The 22290-nt window shown below is 50.4% G+C and overlaps 2 protein-coding genes across 2 annotated transcripts; one reads left to right on the top strand and one right to left on the bottom strand.

The window, feature by feature from the left end:
• Positions 1-3817: 3817 nt before the first annotated feature.
• Positions 3818-4746, top strand: LOC134562445 (olfactory receptor 14A16-like). Its single transcript, XM_063419840.1, has one exon. It carries the CDS (start codon positions 3829-3831, stop codon positions 4744-4746), a length of 918 nt encoding a protein of 305 aa, XP_063275910.1. The 5' UTR covers positions 3818-3828.
• Positions 4747-20776: 16030 nt separating this feature from the next.
• LOC134562457 (olfactory receptor 14J1-like) lies at positions 20777-21724 on the bottom strand. Its single transcript, XM_063419852.1, has one exon. It carries the CDS (start codon positions 21707-21709, stop codon positions 20777-20779), a length of 933 nt encoding a protein of 310 aa, XP_063275922.1. The 5' UTR covers positions 21710-21724.
• Between the last annotated feature and the right edge of the window lie 566 nt (positions 21725-22290).

The following is a 22290-nucleotide window of genomic DNA, read 5'->3' on the forward strand; positions in this document are numbered from 1 at the left end:
CTCAGAGGCGTGTCCAAACCTCCGAGTGACCAACCCAGGTGCCAGCAGAAAAGCTGATCACTGATTGGACTGCCCACATCCCCCTGGAGGAATTCACCTCCTCCCCCAACCACGACACCACCACACTCTCTGATCCAAGAATTGCTGCTCCTCCCTGTTGTGGGCAAAAGTTGGAAGTTGATTTTCTCCCGGTGGCACTGGCCAAGCCCTGAGCCATGGCAGGACCTTTCCCTGAGCTCTGAGGGCGCTGGGTTTGTTCAGCTGCAGCAGAGCAGACGCAGCTCAGAGCTCCCCGGGGGCTGCAGCTCCTCCCGAGGGGCAGCGCGGGGGCAGCTCCGACCTCTGCCCCGGGGGAGCAGGGACAGCACCCGAGGGAAGGGCTGGGGCTGGGCCAGGGCAGGGCTGGGCTGGAGAGCAGCAAAAGCTTCTTCCCCCACAGGGGCTCAGGCACTGACCAGGCTCCCCAGGGAATGCTCACAGCCCCAAAGCTGCCAGAGCTCCAGGAGCCTTTGGACACCGCTCCCAGGGATGCACAGGCTGGGATTGTTGGGCTGTCCTGGACAGGGCCAGGGCTTGGACTCCATGATCCCCGAGGCTCCCTCCCAGCTCAGCCCATTCTGCAATTCTCACCCTTTGGCTCAGCCTTTGTGTCCCCTGCAGGCGCTGGCAGAGCTGTTGGCTGGGGCAGGAGCAGGGCAGCCCCAGCGTTCCCGTCTGTGTGACACAACAGGGACAGCCCCAACATTCCATCCCTGGAGACGCTCCAAGGGAAGTGTCCACACCCGTGTCCAGCCAACACAACTGACCGGCCACTGACCCTGAGTGACCACGGCCCTGCCAGCCCGGAGGCACCGCTGGGGCAGCTGCATCTCAGCCGTGTCCCAGCTCCTGCAGCCCCTCCTCTGCCCTGAACCCTCCTGCACCACAGGGAGGGGCTCATTTCAGTGCCCCTCAGGGGTCTCCTCTTGGGGTTGGAGAACACCTGGCAATGGAACCTTGGGGTGAAACGTAGAGATTTTGGTCCTCCCTAGCAAGGCCAGAAGTGAAACTTTGTTCCTTTTGCCTTGGTGCCTTGGAGGCCCCCGGGTGTTTTCTGCACTGAGTTCCAGTCCCCAGCGCTCACTGAAGGCGTTCCCTGCAAATGTCCCACTGCCAGTGCCCTGTCCTTGTGTCACCTTCTGAGGCTGGGCATGAACAGAGCTGCTGGACTTGCATTTCCAAGTGGAAACCAAAACTGAGGGACTGGAGATGCTTGAATACAAAAACTGGAATGGGAGCATCTGTCAAGAGGAAAATCTCCTGCTCCTATGCCCGCCCATGTGAACTCTGGAATTCTCTTCTTCTGAGGGACTTGAGGTGTCTGGCTGAGCAGGAAAGGTGACCCTGAGACAGGAGTTTTCCTTTGCTAAAGGAAAGCCTCAGCATAGAAAGAATATTGTGCCCTCAGCAAGGAGAGTTGTATTAAAAGAGCTGTCACATCAATGCTCTGTTAGACATAGAAAGATGTGGCACCATCCTTTCTTCCCTCTAGCCCTCATCTGGAACTTGGATTGAACAGGGACAGGAGGAGAAAGGAATTTCCCTGCCAGGGCAGGGCTGTGGTGCAACACATCCCCCAGCAGGAGTCTGGAGCAGCCCAAGGCTCTGTGTGCCCAGGCAGAGGCAGGCAGGACGCAGAACTGTCAGCAGAGGAAGGGCCCAGCCAGGTGGGGCAGCCGGGGGATGACGACAGCCTGCAGGGACAGAGGCGCAGGGCATGGACACCGTAGCACAGCCTGGGCTGCACAGGGCACAGGCATGGGCAGCAGCTGAAAGGCCCTGACACAGCCAACTCCTGCAGCACTTGGGCCATGGCTGCTGGCCCTGGGCCTGAGGCATCAGGAGGGGACAAGTGACCCTTGCAGGCCTGGGGCCTCATTGCCTCCTTGTCCCTGCTCAGCAGCCTGGCAGGGGCCGCCCCATGGTGCTGCCCTTGGCATTGCACATCCCCACATCCCAGTGGCCTGGGAAGAGCCCTGAGCAAGGAGGGAGGGACAGGATCTGCCTTGGCAGGGGCTGTGGCTCAGGGCTTGGCCCTTTGCATTCCTGAAACACATCCAGGTTTGGTCAGCATCAGAGAAACCTTTGCCTTGTTTGTGCCCACCTGTCATCACTGCCTGCAGTGTTCTGCTCACACTGGAACATGGAGAAAATTTCTCAATCGTGTCTCTTAGTGGGACCCCTTAAAACTTGAAGAAACTTCAGTATTTCAATATAATTTTGAGTTCTGGAGAAGTTGTTTGAACACTCTCTCAGGGACTGAGTTTCGTATAAACAACACCAAACCTCAAGAGACTCGTTAAGGTCCTTGTGCTGTGTCTGTGCTGCTGAGCTGGGATGGGCTTCTGGCACAGAGGCAGCTCCTGGAAACCAAGAAGAGCTTTTAAAAGACATTTCTCCTGAGGAGCAGCTCCTCTTTCAGCCCAGCAGGGCTGAGGGCACTGCCTGCAGGTACCTGAGAGGAATGAAGCAGACAGAGGCTCAGAGACACTGGAAGGACAATTCTGAGATCATTCACGGAGAAATGTTCACAACTTTTGGAAATTCTGAGTTTCTTTGTGGAGAAATCTTCACCACTTGTGACAGGGTAAGTCTGTGGCTGCAGGGATCTCCTGAAGCTGAGCCAGGACAGCACTGAGGTGACTGTAAGGATGGCTCTGCTGCCCTTGCTGCTTTAGGGGAGGATGTGCTCCAGAGCGGGGCTGCCCTGGGCACCGTCAGAGGGACAGGGCAGGACGGCTCCTGCTGCCAGGGACGGCTGCAGGGGCTGAAGCTGGGGCTGCAGCCAGGGCTGCCCAGGGCTGTGGTGCAGAGCAGGTGCTGCAGCCCTGAGGGCTCTTGGCCAGCCCAGGGCATCTGCCACCTGCCAGGGGCAGCTCTCAGCCTGCCTGGGAGCTCCCATGGACTGTGGGGAGAAGTTGGAGGTGGAAGGAGCCACCCCCATCAGGGCAGATTCCTGCTGCTGTGGAGATGGTGCTGCATGGCCAGGGCTGCTCTCAGCTTTCTCATGAAGGAAAGGGAAAGGGGCTGTCAGGGTTGTCTGTGTCACTGACACTCCTGCACTGTCAGCCTGGGGATCAGCAAATGTGCCTGAGATCTCCCTCAGAAAGTGCCTCCTCACCCTCCTCTAGCTACAGACAGCAGCAGCAGCACCTTGGCTTGCAGCATCTCTGTTTGTCTGAGCTGCCCTTAAGGCCCTGGTGCCAGGGAGATGCCCCTGGGCAGTGCCCTGTGCTGGGAGGGGTGTGCAGGGCAGAGCTGAGCCCCCAGGGCTGGGCTGGGCTGTGGGAGCAGTGGCAGGGACAAGGCTTGGATAGAGAGAAACAGCTCCCAGTAGACACAACTCCAGGCAGCAGAGAGCGAGAACAATCCTTGGTATCTGTCCATGCTGAGCTGCACAGGGTAAGAGAAAAGGGTTTACAGTGATTGACTCTGAACCCTTCAAAAAGGCCACTATTTTTCAAGTTCAAATCTTAACTGTGATCAGCCTGAAATAGAAGAAGGTGAAATCAGCCAAGGCCAAAGTGTGAAGACCAGCAAGTCTGACTGAAGTGAGGCACAGGGAGCCCTGTTTCCCCTCTGGGCTCAGCAGTGTTGAATGCTGAAGATGGGGCAGTAACTAAGTAGAACAAACCCAAGTTAAAATAAAAATGGTAATGAAGTTCTCTCACAGGAAGTGAAGTAATTTTGACGAAATTCCTAAAAAACTACCAGAGGATTTACTCAGGGGAACCTGTCCCAATTTCTCAATGTGTTCTTTCAACAGGGCATGATGCTCAGAGTGAAGAAATGTCCAACAGCAGCTCCATCAGCCACTTCCTCCTGCTGCCATTGGCACACACGCGGCAGCTGCAGCTCCTGCACTTCTGCCTCTTCCTGGCCATCTCCCTGGCTGCCCTCCTGGCCAACGGCCTCATCATCAGCGCCGTAGCCTGCGGCCACCTCCTGCACAGCCCCATGTTCTTCTTCCTGCTCAACCTGGCCCTCAGCGACCTGGGCTCCATCTGCACCACTGTCCCCAAAGCCATGCACAATTCCCTCTGGGACACCAGGAACATCTCCTATGAAGGATGTGTTGCTCAGCTATTTCTGTTTTTATTTTTTATCTCAGCAGAGTATTCCCTCCTGACTGTGATGTGCTACGACCGCTACGTGTCCATCTGCAAACCCCTGCACTACGGGACCCTCCTGGGCAGCAGAGCTTGTGCCCACATGGCAGCAGCTGCCTGGGCCAGTGCCTTTCTCCATGCTCTGCTACACACAGCCAATACATTTTCCCTGCCCCTGTGCCATGGCAATGCCCTGGGCCAGTTCTTCTGTGAAATCCCACATATCCTCAAGCTCTCCTGCTCCAAATCCTATCTCAGGGAACTTGGGCTTCTTGCTGTTAGTGCCTTTTTAGCTTTTGGTTGTTTTGTGTTCATTGTTTTTTCCTATGTGCAGATCTTCAGGGCTGTGCTGAGGATCCCCTCTGAGCAGGGACAGCACAAAGCCTTTTCCACCTGCCTCCCTCACCTGGCTGTAGTCTCCCTGTTCCTTAGCACTGGCATTTTTGCCTACATGAAGCCCTCCTCCATCTCCTCCCCATCCCTGGATCTGGCAGTGTCAGTTCTGTACTCGGTGGTGCCTCAAGCCCTGAACCCCCTGATCTACAGCTTGAGGAACCAAAATCTCAAGGCTGCAGTGTGGAGATTGATCATGGGATGATTTCAGTAACATTAAACTGCTGGCTAGTTTCTGCAATCTGTTGCAATAAAATACATATTTTATAGCAGTTGTTAATTTGGTTTTGGGTTTTTTTCTGCTGTTTTAGTTTTCATTGATGTTCACAAAGCAAGGACATCATTTTTGCACTTTCTTGTTTTGTTTCTCCCTATGTTTTCTCTAGCCCCAGACCATGTCAATGAGGAGCTGTGCTCATGGTGGATTTTAAACAAACTAAAGGTTCTCCCAACAGTGTTTTCTGCAGAGATCCCCGTTTTGTTCCCTTCTCTGTGGCTGCAGCAGCAGTGTCTGTGTGCAGAGCTGGGGCAGATCAGTGCTGGCACAGCAGCTGTGCCCAGCAGCAGCAGCACTTGGTGTTGCCAGTGCTGCTGCCGTGGCCCTGCCCCGCTGCCCTCCTGGCCCTGCTGTTGCTGTAGGGCCTGAGTGCTCTCGGGGCCGGGCACAGGGCTGGGGGTGGCAGTGCCGGGGCTGCAGCAGGGACAGGCCATGGGCACTGCTGGGGCAGCGCTGACGCCTCAGGCCAGGGCCTGGGGGCTGCAGGCTCCTTGCCCAGGCTCTCTCCACAACACGGCCAGGCCAAGGCTCAGCACAGAAAAGCCCCGTGAGCAGCCCCAGGCTGGCCGGGGGCAGGCTGGGGGCAAACAGCATCACACTATGGGAACATCCCTTGGGGAGCAGGATCATCCTCCAAGTGCTTCAGGAATTGTCTGCAGGCTCCTGCAGGGCCTCCTGCTGCTCCCTTGCCAGAGGCACCACAGGCCAGGGGGGCACATCTGCCCTGCTGTGTATGGCTGTGGGGCTCCCTGCTCTGGGCAATGAGGAGGGGCTGCAGAGGCTCTGCAGCACTGACAGGATGGGCTTTGGGGCTGTGAGGAGAAGCTGAGGGACCTGGGCTGCTGCACCTTCTCAACAGGAGGCCCAGGGCTCATCCTGCAACTGCTCCAAGGGTGGTTTCAGAGAATCACAGAATCAGCAAGGTTGGAAAAGACCTTGGAGATCATCAAGTCCAACCTGTGCCCTGACACCACCTTGTCTGCCCTGAGCCTCCTCTTCTCCAGGATAAACAACCCCAGCTCCCTCAGCCACTCCTCACAGCACTTGTGTTCCACACCCCTCACCAGCCTTGTTGCCCTTCTCTGGACACGCTCCAGCCCCTCCATGTCCTTCCTAAATTGGGGGCCCAGAACTGGACACAGCACTCGAGGTGCAGCCTCACCAGTGCCCAGCACAGGGCAAGAATCCCTGCCCTGCTCCTGCTGCCCACACCATTCCTGATCCAGGCCAGGAGCCATTGGCCTTCTTGCCCACCTGCCCACACTGCTGCCTCATGTCCAGCCTGCTGTCCAGCACTGCCCCACGTCCCTTTCTGCCTGCCCACTGTCCAGCCACTCTGTCCCCAGCCTGGAGCACTGCAGGGCTTGTTGTGGCCAAAGTGCAGCACCCGGCCCTTGGTCTTGTTCAGCCTCAGCCTGTTGGATTTGGGCCCTGGATCCAGCCTGTGCCGGGCCCTGTGCACAGCCCTCCTACCCTCCAGCACATCCACACTCACACCCAGCTTGGTGTCACCTGCAAATTTGCTGATGCTGGACTCAATCCCCTCCTGCAGATCCTCAGTGCAGATATTGCAATCCCCGCTGGCTGCCTCTGATCCTTGGGCCATCCTGGGGGTGCCCTGGGATGGCTTTCAAGGGGATCTGTTCCATCCCCTTGCTGGGCACCCAGGGCAGGCTGACAGGCCTGCAGTTCCCCACATCCTCTTTGCAGCCCTTCTTGGGGATGGGCTCTAAGAATTTCCTGGTGTTGTACAATGGCAGGAGAAGAAATCCTGAGCTTCCCATCTCTTTGTGTCACTGGCTGGACTTGTGATTGTCATGGAGCTGTGCCTTCCCTTGGTTTAGTTTGCTGATTATCAAATTATACCTTTTTTGACCCAGAGATGGGGCAACTGAGAGGCATTTCAGAAACTTTTGATCCATTTTCAGTCTTATGAGAATGGTGAGACAACACAGATGTTACAATTAACACCATCACAATCAGAAGGTTACTATTTCCAAATTACAAAACATTACAAGGTTTCTTGACTTACCAGCTTTTGCCACATAATGCTGCTAGTACTTTAAAGTTAATGATCTAAAATTATTTCTCGTGGGTCTTACTACGATGCACCTTTCATAGTTCTAGTTCTCCAAAATATCCAATCTTATTTGCAAGGCCATCCTTTGAAACTTGTTTCCGGTTCCATTTCTTTCTCAACAATATCTGTCCTATTCTATGGCGTTTCTAAGTCAGCATTTCTTATCTCCAAGTTTGCATACAGATGCACAAGGCTATGTGAACCTTCTGTCAGGCTTTGAGAATTCTCTACAAATCCATTTCCTACATTTCCCCCTCTCTCTTGAACAGAAAAGACTTCTTTGATGGCCTCGTTCATCATTCACCGTGCACAGTGAAGTACACAAGGCACTATCACTGATAATATCACCATAACTATCAATGCATTTAAACTTATTTTGCAAAGCTCTTTTAGCCAAGGTGGAAAGCTCCATCCTTCAAACAAGTCATCTAACCATGATCTATTGCCTGCTTTAATTTGATTTGTCAAATGTCTCCATTTTTGAAGTTGTTTTTGGACGGATTCTGGATGGTCAGAGAAATTCATACAACACAATCTTCCAAATTTTTCACAACTATGTCTATGTGCTAGTAAAAGAAAATTGGTTGGTGGTGCTGTTTTGTAAGGTTGAATGTCTGACAGCACTAACATCTCTCATCATGTCACCAGTTGCAGTAGAAGTAGCATTGACTTTTTTATTCAGCTAACACCCTACTTGGTCTAATTGTTTTAATGTCATGCTTGAAGCAAGTTGAGACAGAAATAAACTTGATGTAACTCCTTTTGCAGGGCCTTGGGGTCTGAAATTTCTATTACAGTTTTCTTCATAATGATGGGCAATTATTTTGCCTATATTTTCTCTTGATGACTTTTTTAACACAAGGTGCTATCACAGGGAGCTGTCTGATGCTACATGGGCTACTTTCAATTTTTGAGGGAGTGCCTTGCCAGGCTCCATCTCTACAAATGAGCCAACATCCTTTTGTCAGTTGCTGTGGGGACTCATCCAGGTCATCAGTCTCACTCTTGGGGGGCACTGGGGTAGTAAAATTGCACCAAAAACTTGAGTTTCTGTGCACAGGATGATGGGGAGTAACATTTATTTGTGGATCTCTCTGGTACTGAAACTTACCACAAAATTCCATTGCCAAAGAACCAAGGAATTCTAATTCTTGAGGTTCAGTAGGTGCTTTAAGAAGATCAGGGCCCAATGATGCCAATTGGTTATGGGATTTGTCTCGTTGGCAGCCTCAAGCCAGTAATTGTCATGATTGGGTATTGGCTACTCTTTGGTTGGCACTGGCACACCGACCAAACAGGTTGCAGAGGGTTTGTCTGGGCTCAGATTGGTCAGAGATTTGGTGTCTGAGCCTGCTGGCTTGGCTAAAGCAACCCAAACATTCATTTTTGGTTGTTCTACAGGCAAATCTGCACTGCAAGAAGCAAGCAAAGCTAGCAAACACCAGTGTAACACTCAATTTTGTTGCATACCTTTTATGAGGTATTTTTTTGGAAAAGACTTTCCCAAATATTTCAACTGACAAATTCTGCTTTTGTTCCTTCCCAAAGTTGCCTGGGGGCTAAATAACTGTGTTAAGAAGGGGTAATTTCACCTTCGAAAAGCCAATGGAGGAATATACTATTTCTGATCGTTTTTATATAACACAACACAGTGGAAACCATGCTTTTGCCAAAAGAGCTCTACGAAACCAACAATTCCCAAGCTTTTAACATTCACATAAAACTCAAGGTTCACAGTCCTTTCAGGTGGGACACAGCACGTCTGACATAAACTCTGGTCTCTGTGCCACTCACATCTGTGTTCCTGCTCCTCTGCTCGTGGAGCTGTCAGTGTGTTCTTGTGCGGGATAGGGCTGCACGCTCTTCTCTGGAATCCGCTTTGGTTTGGCTTCAGCATCGGGGTTTCTGTTTGGGCTGCAGTTGCAGATTACTGCTAAAATGACTAACAATTGCAGAATTAGAATCTCTCAAGGAGCAGTTAAAAAAAATTAAAAACATACAATGCCTTTATAACCCTTCTTGAGGACCCAACTCCCCCTCTTGTTTTTTAACCTTAAAACAAAACAACAGATGTAGTAAAACAAGAATAAGTAAGTGTAAGAGCCTGAACGAGAGACATGGGACTCCAGGTGGCTCTTCAGAAATGCTGTTTATTACCCAGATGATGTCACAGCAGTCTTGGGCCATGGGTGATACAGAGCCAGCCTAATGCTGCCGGCTACAGCATATAGGCATGCCTGAAGTGCTTTAGTTTTGGTTACAATGCATTATATCGTTTTCTTTACTGAGCATCTTAATACATAGAAACCAATCAGCATTACACACAATACCTTTACATTTACCTATAGCCTATCACAACTAATATCAACACCATATTATGGTTAGCACAATCCAATCACCTCAAGTTAGTGTGTTACAGTTTAAACCTCAAGTTGGTTTTCTGTTTTCTTGCCATGGAAAATTCTTTGACTTTGTTTCTACTTGGTAAAAACACTGTTTTTGTTTGCCTATAGTATCTTTTGCTTTTCTAAGACCTATTTCTGCTTGGTAAAAACATCTTCTTTGTTGATGGTCAACATATCCTTTGCTCTAGCCATAAAACCTCTTTCCAAGTCAACTTTTGCTTTCTTAGTTGTCCAGTAACAACTGGCTCAGTGGTTCTAACTTTGGACATCTTTTATTTTTTCTATATCAAAACTTGCTTTCATTTCTATTCTTTTCTTAGGTTCCACATTCAACGAGCCTTCTGCTAAACCTACATATCTGTGAAACTTTCTTAGTAAACTTTCACCTTTCCCAACAAGTAAGGATAAGTTAAATAATACACATCCTTAATGACACATATAAAAATAGATAATTATCAATGTCTGTCTAAAATATTGTACCGTTACCCAGGGTCTGCAACAGCTGAATCTTCACCTTAAATCAGTTCAGAATTGGATGAATCCTCTCTGGATCATTATTCTCCAAGATTATTTTAAAACTGAGTCCATCTGTCATATTGATAGGGTCCAATTGTCAAGTCAAAAGTGACTTGAGTATTGTTTTGATGCAGAAAACACCTGGGCTTGTTGGTAAATCTCCCACCTAGGCAGAGCCAGGGCATGGCCAGGACCCAGGCTCTAAACTAGAGGGATGTCTCCTAAGATACTTTTAAAACAAGGCTCTCAACAATAATAGCTATAAAATACTTAAAGCAAACTGTTAGAACATATTTTTATAAACTAAACAAGATCTAGGACAAAAAAATTAATCAAACCATACAGAATCTCGTTTTCTCTGAAGTGTCTTTCAGCATAGAGATATGAACTGGAAGAAACCACAAGACTAGCAGTTCATAGAAAACTATGTCAATGAAGTTCAGATATCTTTTTCTGGAATCCTAAAAAATACTTAAGAATTAAGAAACAGCAGTGGATCCACTCCTATAGAAAGTGTAAGGACAAATCAAGGAGCTTAATTAGAGAAATGCACAGCATAGCAAGAGAACAAAAATGAGAGATCTCAAAATAACATGTTGCTTGGAGAAAATCACACAAAAATTGACAAAGCAGATAAAAAGTTGGCTTTCATTTCACAGACTTCACATTTGAGATAAAAATGAGGTAGGAATCAGGCTTTCAGCCATCAACATGATAAAGTCTCTCTCCCATGTGATCAGCCTTTTGGTCTTTTTGAATCGTCCCTTCTTTCTTAGGATTCTCCAGGTAGCCCTTCCCTTAATAGAAGAAACCACTAAAATATCTTATAATTAATAAAGCTATAATGTAAGACTATTACTGATTTTTCTATCTTACCTATGAAAGACAAAACATCAGAAATTGCAATAAAGAATCATAATAGGTAAAAAGTAGAAGGGTTTAAAAAACTGTCTTATATCTATAGATAGGTGTTTAACAAAATTAACTGAAATCAAAATTAAGTTCAGTGAAAACTAACATCACTTAAGTGGAATTAAAGAGAAACCAAATTAAACATTACCAACACTGAATAAAATTTGATGTTAACAAAACTGGAATGGAACAAAAAATGGCTTAAAATGAAGAAGACTTAAATTTGTCTTTGTTTAAATTTAGCAACAGTCAGACTTGACAGGGATTAACCTTGGAAAAATTACTCTAAACAAAATTACTTCAATAGAGTAATAATACATAACACAACTCAGATCTAACAGTGATAAAACCTAATCTTATTAGTAAATATTAAAACATAACAGAATTAAAATTGATATTTATGAAAGTTCCAATTATTAACACAATAAGGCACCGAGAACAGTCTGTAATGAGAATAATAACATGACAAATTTACTGGAGGGATAAAAAATGGATGCAAAAAGCATGTTATGACTTCAGAAAATTTAGTTTTGATAAAAGCCCATAGTAGCCACAAATATTATGCAAGCAAAACTGCTATACTGTTTTGATATAAAGCCAAATTTGAATTAGGATTTGGAGCACTAAACAGGTGTATCTAATAGGATACAGTCACATGTGTCTCTAGGGAGAACAATTCACAATGAAAATTGTCCCATTAGATTTGGAAACAAAAGGCAAGCAAACAGGTAAAGTCATGGTTTACATGTCTGTCCTTATCATGAAATTATCATGGGCCAAATATTTTTAAACTTCAGAAAATTCTAGTTGAGAGGATTTGGATAAAAGCTACAATAAACAAATCATCTATGTAATGTAAAATCATTGCTTGTGTCTATAACACAGGGTAAAAAAGGTCACTATAAGGAAATAAGTTTAGACTAATAAATGTAAAGAGGGCTTGTGCTCTTAAACCTTTCAGTGCTTCTGTCAGCACTGACAGTGTAGGAACTCCAGATGCTGAGAATTTTGGACTCTGTGTTGACAGGCACAGAACTCCAGGGAAGCAGTGTATTTGACCTGAGACCTTAAACAGGCTTCCAAAAAGGAGTGACAGTACTTGGATCATGGGAATGTAGTTTGGATAGTATTGTGGGATCTCACGGGATGAAAAACTTAGATTTGGGATTTTAGTGTATGGTGATATGTGGGAGCCAAGATGGAGAACTTTGGGCATGCATTAGTTGTCTTTTTTGCACATTCTTCTTCCTTCTTCACGAATCTGGGTAGCTTTCTGTTACTGGGGGAAAGAGGTCAGCATTGCAAGTTTTGGGTGATCATAATTAGATTAGAAACATAAATAATATAGATGTCAACTTGTTATTGGATAATTAAGTCCTAAATAACCTTGAGTAGACACTATTTTGGAGCTCACTTTCTCAACTTAGAGAGAACTCCTATCTCGTGAGTTTGTAATAGATAACGATAACAAATTTTAGAGTGAGATTTCAAAAACAACACCTCCTGAGTTTTTATCTACCCTGACCTTGGATCAGGAAAGGAACAAGAACTCCAACATGACAGATTGCATGTCTGATGTATAGGGAGTCCTTTCAGTTAAGGAAGGCATGATCCTAAGTCCACGTCATGATTTTTATTTCACCCATAGAATCAGAGTCAATGATTCCTGGTAAAATAAAAAGTTCACCTTTAGATGATAATGATCTCCTGAGTGACAATGCATGACATTTAAAAGGAAGGGATTCATTTAAACCTGTAGGTATGAAATGAACCGATGTGACATTTGTTGTGGTTGTGGTAGAAATTGCTAAGCTCATCTCGGGACTGCTTGGGGTCCCTCTGATGTTTCTTGAGCTTAAAACTTAAATTTTGTAGACATTTTTGAGTATGTAAAATTTGAATTCTTATAGCAAAAGCCAACACTATTACAGCTGTGTCACATCCAGTAACACTGTCAGATCCACCTTAAGAAAAACATCCCAATGTGGTTTACAAAAATATTATGCTTGCAAGCAGATACAAAGTCAAGAATGCAGATTGTTCTAAAAAGTAAGCTACCATTTACTGGCCTGCCAATATACTTATACTTTTTTGATATCAAGTGTAATTTCAGTTTAAACAGGGTAAGGAAAAATAAATGCATTTGAATCACTAAACAGGTATACCAAAAAGTCACAGTAAAATTATTGTATTAAAACTGTGCAATAAAAAGAAAGCAAAAACTGACAGTAATGTTTCACATATTAACTATAGCTGAGTCTTAAATAATTAATACAGATAAAAGTTAGCCTTGAATGTATGCAAAAAAATGTTAATTTTGTAAGTTGGACAAATATTTTCAGTAAATCACGCAGCGTTGCTGCTACCAAAGTGTAGGAAAACACCACACCCACACAGACATCTTTGAGCCTTTCTAGTTGGCAATTCTGTTAAAAGTCACACATCAGAGGTTATTGAGAGTGAAAGGTAAATGTTAACAGAGTTTCAGCTGGTACCCAGTGTCAGTTGGTATTTGGGTACCTTCAGCACGCCGTGCAGGCTCAAGCGCGCTGGCCCGCACCAGGCGGGGCGGAGTCGCTTCCACAGCCGCGGCTCCTGGCAGGGGCTGAGCTCGGATGGACTGGGGGAGCTCAGGCCAGGTTGTGTTACCGTTTGTGGGAATTCTTTGATCACTGGAAAGGACAGTGTGCCATTGAACGGGTTGGTTTCGTGTCCCCAAGTAAATGACTGGTGCCACAATTCTTTTGGCAAGGTCCAATCCCCCCTCCCTCAGCGCTTGCTGTTTCAAGCAGATACAGGTAATGCAGGGATCGGGGGTCTGTATTGACAGGCCCAGGATCAAAGGGGGACTCTTGGTCAGCCTCACCCCCTACATTCCTGAGACTGCGGCTGGCAGCAAAAACTGAGAGAGACTGCAGTGTCTGGTATTCTTCCTTCTCCTTGGAAAAGGCAGAGAAAGCAGAGGCAAGGAACACTGAACCCACAGCCAGGATCTCAAGAACATGGCTACTACCTCAAACCCACTGCCAGGACCCCAAACCCACAGGTGGGATCCATAGGTCATGGCCAGGACCCCCTATTGAAGACAAGCGCAGGATCCCCTCCTTGCTTGCACCATCACTGCTCCCAACCTGGTTCCAGCCCCTCCGGCAACCCTGAGGCAGTGGGGTGGGAGGCTGTTGGGGTTCCCTGGGTCGTGCTCCCTTCAGCAGCCTTGAGGAGGTGGGATTCAGGCTGAGGGGGTTCCTGGAAATTTTGGAGTCCACTTGGAGGCCTTCCCAGCTCTGCAGCCCCCTTCCTCCAAAGTTTATGCTCTGCCTGATCCTGGACATCTCAGAGATGACCACAGGGGTGCCAGGGCTCTTCCTGGGCTGTGCCTCCAGCAGGACCCTCAGGTGAGGACAGGGGTCAACCCATGCCAGGGGACCCTGGGGAGGGGGTGCAGCCCCTGCCCCACAGATCTGGGGCTGACAGGGGCCGGTGCCCAGCACGGCCTCCACCTCCATCAGCACCGTGGCCACCGGCACCGCTCAGGACTTGGTGAAGCCACGGCTGCCAGCGCTGTCCCCATGGGAGCTGACACTCATCTCCAAGGGGCTCTGGGAGTGCCACCGAGCCGGGACGTGCCAGGCTGTGCCATCCCGCCAGTGACACGCCATTCCACCCCACTCTCTGATCCAAGAATTGCAGCTCCTCCCTCTTGTGGGGCAAAAGTTGGAAGGTGATTCTCTCCCAGTGGCACTGGCCAAGCCCTGAGGCAGGGGCAGGACCTTTCCCTGGAGCTCTGAGGGTGCTGGGTTTGTTCAGCTGCAGCAGAGCAGACGCAGCTCAGAGCTCCCCGGGGGCTGCGGCTCCTCCCGAGGGGCAGCGCGGGGGCAGCTCCGACCTCTGCCCCGGGGGAGCAGGGACAGCACCCGAGGGAAGGGCTGGGCTGGAGAGCAGCAAAAGCTTCTTCCCCCAGAGGGGCTCAGGCACTGACCAGGCTCCCCAGGGAATGGTCACAGCCCCAAAGCTGCCAGAGCTGCAGGAGCCTTTGGACACCGCTCCCAATGATGCACAGGCTGGGATTGTTGGGCTGTCCTGGACAGGGCCAGGGCTTGGACTCCATGATCCCGGTGGCTCCCTCCCAGCTCAGCCCATTCTGCAATTCTCACCCTTTGGCTCAGCCTTTGTGTCCCCTGCAGGCGCTGGCAGAGCTGTTGGGTGGGGCAGGAGCAGGGCAGCCCCAGCGTTCCCGTCTGTGTGACACAACAGGGACAGCCCCAACATTCCATCCCTGGAGACGCTCCAAGGGAAGTGTCCACACCCGTGTCCAGTCAACACAACTGACCGGCCACTGACCCTGAGTGGCCACGGCCCTGCCAGCCCGGAGGCACCGCTGGGGCAGCTGCATCTCAGCCGTGTCCCAGCTCCTGCAGCCCCTCCTCTGCCCCGAACCCTCCTGCACCACGGGGAGGGGCTCATTTCAGTGCCCCTCAGGGGTCTCCTCTTGGGGTTGGAGAACACCTGGCAATGGAACCTTGGGGTGAAAAGTAGAGATTTTGGTCCCCTTTTGTTCCTTTTGCCTTGGTGCCTTGGAGGCCCCCAGGTGTTTTCTGCACTGAGTTCCAGCCCCCAGCGCTCACTGAAGGCGTTCCCTGCAAATGTCACACTGCCAGTGCCCTGTGCTTGTGTCACCTGCTGTGGCTGGGCATGAACAGAGCTCCTGGACTTGCATTTCCAGGTGAAAACCAAAACTGAGGGACTGGAGATGGTTGAATACAAAAACTAGAATGGGAGCATCTGTTGAGGGGAAATCTCCCTCTTCTGTCCCAGCCCATGTGAACTCTGGAATTCTCTTTTGCTGAGGACCTTGAGATATCTGGCTGAGCAAGAAAGGTGAGCCTGACATAGGAATTTTCCACTGCTTAAGCAAAGCCTTGGCATAGGAAGGACATTGTGCCCTTGGCAAGGAGGGATTGTGTTAAAAGAGCTGTCACATCCCTGCTGGGTTGGACATGGAAAGTTGTGGTGCCATCCTTTCCTTCCCTCCAGCCCTCAGCTGGAACTTGGATTGAACAGGGACATGAGGAGAAAGGAATTTCCCTGCCAGGGCAGGGCTGTGGTGCAACACATCCCCCAGCAGGAGTCTGGAGCAGCCCAAGGCTCTGTGTGCCCAGGCAGAGGCAGGCAGGACGCAGAGCTGTCAGCAAAGGAAGGGGCCAGCCAGGTGGGGCAGCCGGGGGATGACGACAGCCTGCAGGGACAGAGGCGCAGGGCATGGACACCGTAGCACAGCCTGGGCTGCACAGGGCACAGGCATGGGCAGCAGCTGAAAGGCCCTGACACAGCCAACTCCTGCAGCCCTTGGGCCATGGCTGCTGGGCCTGGGCCTGAGGCATCAGGAGGGGACAAGTGACCCTTGCAGGCCTGGGGCCTCATTGCCTCCTTGTCCCTGCTCAGCAGCCTGGCAGGGGCCGCCCCATGGTGCTGCCCTTGGCATTGCACATCCCCACATCCCAGTGGCCCGGGAAAAGCCCTGAGCTGTGAGGGAGGGACAGGATCTGCCTTGGCAGGGGCTGGGGCTCAGGCCTTGGCCCTTTGCATTCCTGAAACACATCCAGGTTTGCTCAGCATCAGAAACACCTTTGCCTTGTTTGTGCCCACCTGTCATCACTGCCTGCAATGTTCTGCTCTAACTGTATAACATGTAGGAAAAGAATTAGGGAAGCCAAAGCTCAATTCGAACTTAGAATGGCAACTTCTCTAAAGGATAATAAGAAATTTTTTTACAAATATATTAATGATAAGAGGGGGGGAAGACCAACCGTTGTCCTTTTTTAGATGCAGGAGGGAACTTAGTAACTATAGATAAGGAGAAGGCAGAGGTGCTTAACGCCTTCTTTGCCTCAGTTTTTACTGGGAAGACTAGCCTTCAGGACAATTGTCCTCTTGAATTGGCAAATGGTGTCAGGGAGCTGAATGGTCCCCCTGTTATTCAGGACGAGGCAGTCAGAGAACTACTGAGATTTTTGGTTTTTCATAAATCTAGGGGCTGTAAGAGTCGGTCCGAAGATCCCTCATCTGTCTCACGATTGTCAGAGGCTGAGACCCCAAGAATCCTTAACTACAGCACAGGAGTTCTGGCCTGATTGAGATGGGACCCAGGTTTCTCCTTGCAGATGCATTCACTGGACCAAGGTTGCCCCCTCAGAGACCCGTGCAGGAGCAATGGAAACTGTCACGGTATCTGGGACGTGTTTGCAGAGGCTGTGTTTTCTCTCACTGACTGTGCTGTACCTGCTGCAAAGCCCAGCCTGCCCTGCTCCTTCACTGTGCAAGAAAACCTGCAAAACTCAAGAAATCTCTCCCCCTTCTGGCCTGCTGCCCTCACCTCGAAAAAGAACTGGATAAGCTCCCCTAAAAAGAGAGCCTCGGAGGCCTCCCCAATGGACAAGATGGATCTATTGGCGCACCAGGAGGACTGCAAAGGTGTCGATTGGTCCCAGCATCACGAGGACTCACGTCTGCTGTCGGTAGCTATACCCCCCCCTTTCCCTCTTTTCTCTCTCTCTCTTTCTTTCCCTTCTCTTCTATTGCATATTGTGGGTATCAATAAAGATACATTGATTTTACATAAATTAAGTTCTCTTTGCTTCTTTTTGCACTTTGAAATCAAAACGAACCATCAAAACGAACAACCATCCATCAGATCGTGACACACTCCCACTGCCAAGGAAAGCTCTGGCTGCTGCTGTTCACAGACAGAGAAGGGCTGGTGGGAGAGGTGGTGGTGGGTGCCTGCCTGGGTACAGTGACCATGAAATGATCAAGTTTCCAATATTCTGTGAAAGAAGGAGGGGCATCAACAAAACTTCTACCCTGCAGTTACGGACTGCAGACTTTGGCCTGTTCAGGATGCAGATTTGGGGAGTACCGAATCAGGTACTGATTTTTCTAAAGGAAACAGAGCCTAAAAACAAGGGTGTCCAGGATGGACACATTTCAAGAAGGAAATCTTAAGGGAAGAGGGGCAGCCTGTCCTGGTGTGCCAAAAGATGAGCCAGTGAGAAAAATGACTGGCCTGGCTGACTATGGAGCTTTTGTGCGAACTCAGGGAAGAAAAAGAGGGTGCATCACCTTTGGAAAGAAGGTCAGGAAACTTAAAAAGTGTTTAAGGATGTTGTTAGGTAAGGAAGAAAGAAAAATGAGAGAGAGGAAATCTCAATCAGAGCTTAATTTGGCCACTTCCGTGAAAAATAATTGAAAATGTTTCTATGAATAAATTAATATCAAAACAAGGAAAAAAGAGAACCCCCAGTCTTTATCAGATGCAGAGGAGAATAGAGTAACTAATAATGAGGAGAAGGCTGATCTGCTTAATACCTTGTTTCTCTCAAATTTCTACAGTAAGCAAGGTTGTTCTCAAGACAAGAGTTCTCCTGAGCTGGTAGATGGGCACAGGGAGCAGAAGAGTCGCCCTGCAATCCAGGAGGAAGCAGCTGGGGACCTGCTGAGCCACTCAGATGCTCACAGGTGTCTCTGGGACAAGATGGGATCCATGCTAGGGCCATGAGGGAGCTGCTGGATGAGCTCCCCAAGCTGCTCTCCATCATTTCTCCTCAGTCCTGGCTCAGCAGGGAGGGCCCAGAGGACTGGAGGTGCCAATGGGAGCCCATCCCCAAGAAGGGCTGGAAGGAGGATGTGGGGAACTGCAGGCCTGTCAGCCTGCCCTGGGTGCCCAGCAAGGAGATGGAACAGATCCCCTTGAGAGCCATCCCAGGGCACCCCCAGGATGGCCCAGGGATCAGAGGCAGCCAGCGGGGATTGCAATATCTGCACTGAGGATCTGCAGGAGGGGATTGAGTCCAGCATCAGCAAATTTGCAGGTGACACCAAGCTGGAGGTGAGTGTGGATGTGCTGGAGGGTAGGAGGGCTCTGCACAGGGCCCTGCACAGGCTGGATCCAGGGCCCAAATCCAGCAGGGTGAGGCTGAACAAGACCAAGGGCCGGGTCCTGCACTTTGGCCACAACAAGCCCTGCAGTGCTCCAGGCTGGGGACAGAGTGGCTGGACAGTGGGCAGGCAGAAAGGGACGTGGGGCAGTGCTGGACAGCAGGCTGGACATGAGGCAGCAGTGTGGGCAGGTGGGCAAGAAGGCCAATGGCTCCTGGCCTGGATCAGGAATGGTGTGGGCAGCAGGAGCAGGGCAGGGATTCTTGCCCTGTGCTGGGCACTGGTGAGGCTGCACCTCGAGTGCTGTGTCCAGTTCTGGGCCCCCAATTTAGGAAGGACATGGAGGGGCTGGAGCGTGTCCAGAGAAGGGCAACAAGGCTGGTGAGGGGTCTGGAACACAAGTGCTGTGAGGAGTGTCTGAGGGAGCTGGGGTTGTTGATCCTGGAGAAGAGGAGGCTCAGGGGAGACAAGGTGGTGTCAGGGCACAGGTTGGACTTGGTGATCTCCAAGGCCTTTTCCAACCTTGCTGATTCTGTGATTCTCTGAAACCACCCTTGCAGCAGTTGCAGGATGAGCCCTGGGCCTCCTGTTGAGAAGGTGCAGCAGCCCAGGTCCCTCAGCTTCTCCTCACAGCCCCAAAGCCCATCCTGTCAGTCCTGCAGAGCCTCTGCAGCCCCTCTTCATTGCCCAGAGCAGGGAGCCCCACAGACAGACACAGCAGGGCAGATGTGCCCCCCTGGCCTGCGGTGCCTCTGGCAAGGGAGCAGCAGGAGGCCCTGCAGGAGCCTGCAGACAATTCCTGAAGCACTTGGAGGATGATCCTGCTCCCCAAGGGACATTCCCATGGTGCCAACTCAGGAACTGAAATGGGGAGTGGGGCCTGAGAGAAAAGGGCAAACAGGGATGGGCTGCTTGCAGGGGAGGGAAGAGGGATACCCAAAATGACAAAATCTGGAACAAGAGAAAGAAAAGAAAGCCACGGTGAAGGAAGGCAATGCTCAGGGCTGTTTGGAGGTGGCTGCCAGGCAGCCCTGTCTCTGAGCAACTTCTGCAGTTGGACAGGAAACTCACAGCTCACAGGAACAAACTTTCTGGCTCACTTCAGAGGCCACCACAAACCTGAGTGGTTTCCCTCCCACCCCCCAGCCCTTCCTGGCCCCAGGGGCTGATGGCATTTGTGCTCACTCAGGTTCATCTCCCCACACCAACACCATGGGGGTGTTCACGCCTGCTCTGGGCAGTGCAAACAGGGGCTCCTGAGGCAGTGCTGCCGTGTCTGTGCCTGCAAGGATGCAGCACCTGTGTGAGCTGGGGAGAGGCCGGGGCTGCAGAGGGGGGATGTTGTTGGCAGGTGCATGAGGACGCTCTGGGACGCTGCCCTGGGGTGTCCAGTGCAGTGGGGATGGATCAGCCCCTGCTCTGCTGCTCCTTCCCGTCTTCCCCAGGGACCTTGCAGAGCCCCAGCCCTGCTGTTTGCCTCCAGCCTGGCCACGGCCAGCCTGGGGCTGCTGACGGGGCTTTTCTGTGCTGAGCATTGGCCTGGCCGTGTTCTGGAGAGAGCCTGGGCAAGGAGCCTGCAGCCCCCAGGCCCTGGCCTGAGGCGTCAGCGCTGCCCCAGCAGTGCCCATGGCCTGTCCCTGCTGCAGCCCCGGCACTGCCACCCCCAGCCCTGTGCCCGGCCCCGAGAGCACTCAGGCCCTACAGCAACAGCAGGGCCAGGAGGGCAGCGGGGCAGGGCCACGGCAGCAGCACTGGCAACACCAAGTGCTGCTGCTGCTGGGCACAGCTGCTGTGCCAGCACTGATCTGCCCCAGCTCTGCACACAGACATTGCTGCTGCAGCCACACAGAAGGGAACAAAAGGGGGATCTCTGGTGAAAACTCTGCTGGGAGATCCTTTAATTTTTTAAAGCCATCAAGAGCACAGCTCCTCATTGATACAATCTAGGGCCATAGTAAAGGTCAGGAGAAACAATATGGCATAAACCATAACCTTCTTTTGTAGACAATATTAAAAAAGGAAACAAGGAAAAAGAACCTCCAAAATAATCCAACAAGGAGTAACAAATATGACTTTTATTACAAGTGATGTAAATAAATTGGCTAGAAGTTTAATATTTGTGAAATGGTCTAGTGATCAGTGTGTACACTGCAGCCTTGAGTTCCTGGTTCCTCAGGCTGTAGATGAGGGGGTTCAGGGCTGGAGGCACCACCGAGTACAGAACTGACACTGACAGATCCAGGGATGGGGAGGAGATGGAGGGGGGCTTCAGGTAGGCAAAGGCTGCAGTGCTGAGGAACAGGGAGACCACAGCCAGGTGAGGGAGGCAGGTGGAAAAGGCTTTGTGCCGTCCCTGCTCAGAGGGGATCCTCAGCACAGCCCTGAAGATCTGCACATAGGAGAAAACAATGAACACAAAACAGACAAAGGCTAAAGAGGCACCAACCACAGTAATCCCCAGTTCCCTCAGTTTGGAGTGTGAGCACGAGAGCTTGAGGATGTGTGGGACTTCACAGAAGAACTGGCCCAGGGCATTGCCATGGCACAGGGGCAGGGAAAATGTATTGGCTGTGTGCAGCAGAGCATAGAGAAAGGCACTGGCCCAGGCAGCTGCTGCCATGTGGGCACAAGCTCTGCTGCCCAGGAGGGTCCCGTAGTGCAGGGGTTTGCAGATGGACACGTAGCGGTCGTAGCACATGACTGTGAGGAGGAAATACTCTGCTGAAATGAAAAACAAAAACAGAAACACCTGTGCAGCACATCCTGTGTAGGAGATGTTCGTGGTGTCCCAGAGGGAATTGTGCATGGCTTTGGGGACAGTGGTGCAGATGGAGCCCAGGTCGCTGAGGGCCAGGTTGAGCAGGAAGAAGAACATGGGGCTGTGCAGGAGGTGGCCGCAGGCTACGGCGCTGATGATGAGGCCGTTGGCCAGGAGGGCAGCCAGGGAGATGGCCAGGAAGAGGCAGAAGTGCAGGAGCTGCAGCTGCCGCGTGTCTGCCAATGGCAGCAGGAGGAAGTGGCTGATGGAGCTGCTGTTGGACATTTCTTCACTCTGAGCATCATGCCCTGTTGAAAGAACACATTGACTGTTGGGAAGGATGAAGTAGAAAGACCTTGCAAATATGGTGGTTTAGATTCTGGGAGTCTTAGTTCAACAAGCGAGATAGAAATGAAAGCAAGCTTTGAGATTTAGGGTGTGGGGTGCAGGGCCATCAGCTTGTGAACAACGACCTTCTAAGCTGAGGGCCAGCCCCCTTGATTAAACAATATACTGCTGCTAAGCTAAGGGCCAGATTGATTGATTAAACAATCCCCTTCTGCTTGCCTTGGGTGGTGGGACATTTCTATTGGCTGTATATGTTGTCATCTTGTATTAGATTGGTTGGTCCAACTCATACTCTTCAACTTAGAAAGATATTTAATGTACGGGATTCGGGGCTCTGCCCTCTCTCGGCTCTGTTCGCTGTTCCTGCTCTCCTGGCCTGCTTTAGCTGTGCCTAAGCAGCTACAAGCAAGGCCTTCACAATAAACCACGTGTTACCCCTGCTCATTGCTTATAGAGATACTTTGTCGCTGATTCTACCGTCAGGGAGATACTCCTTCATTGACAAGCTGGGATCATTT

Source organism: Prinia subflava, chromosome 27 (genome assembly GCF_021018805.1).
Source record: "Prinia subflava isolate CZ2003 ecotype Zambia chromosome 27, Cam_Psub_1.2, whole genome shotgun sequence".
In the NCBI taxonomy this organism is placed as follows: domain Eukaryota; kingdom Metazoa; phylum Chordata; class Aves; order Passeriformes; family Cisticolidae; genus Prinia; species Prinia subflava.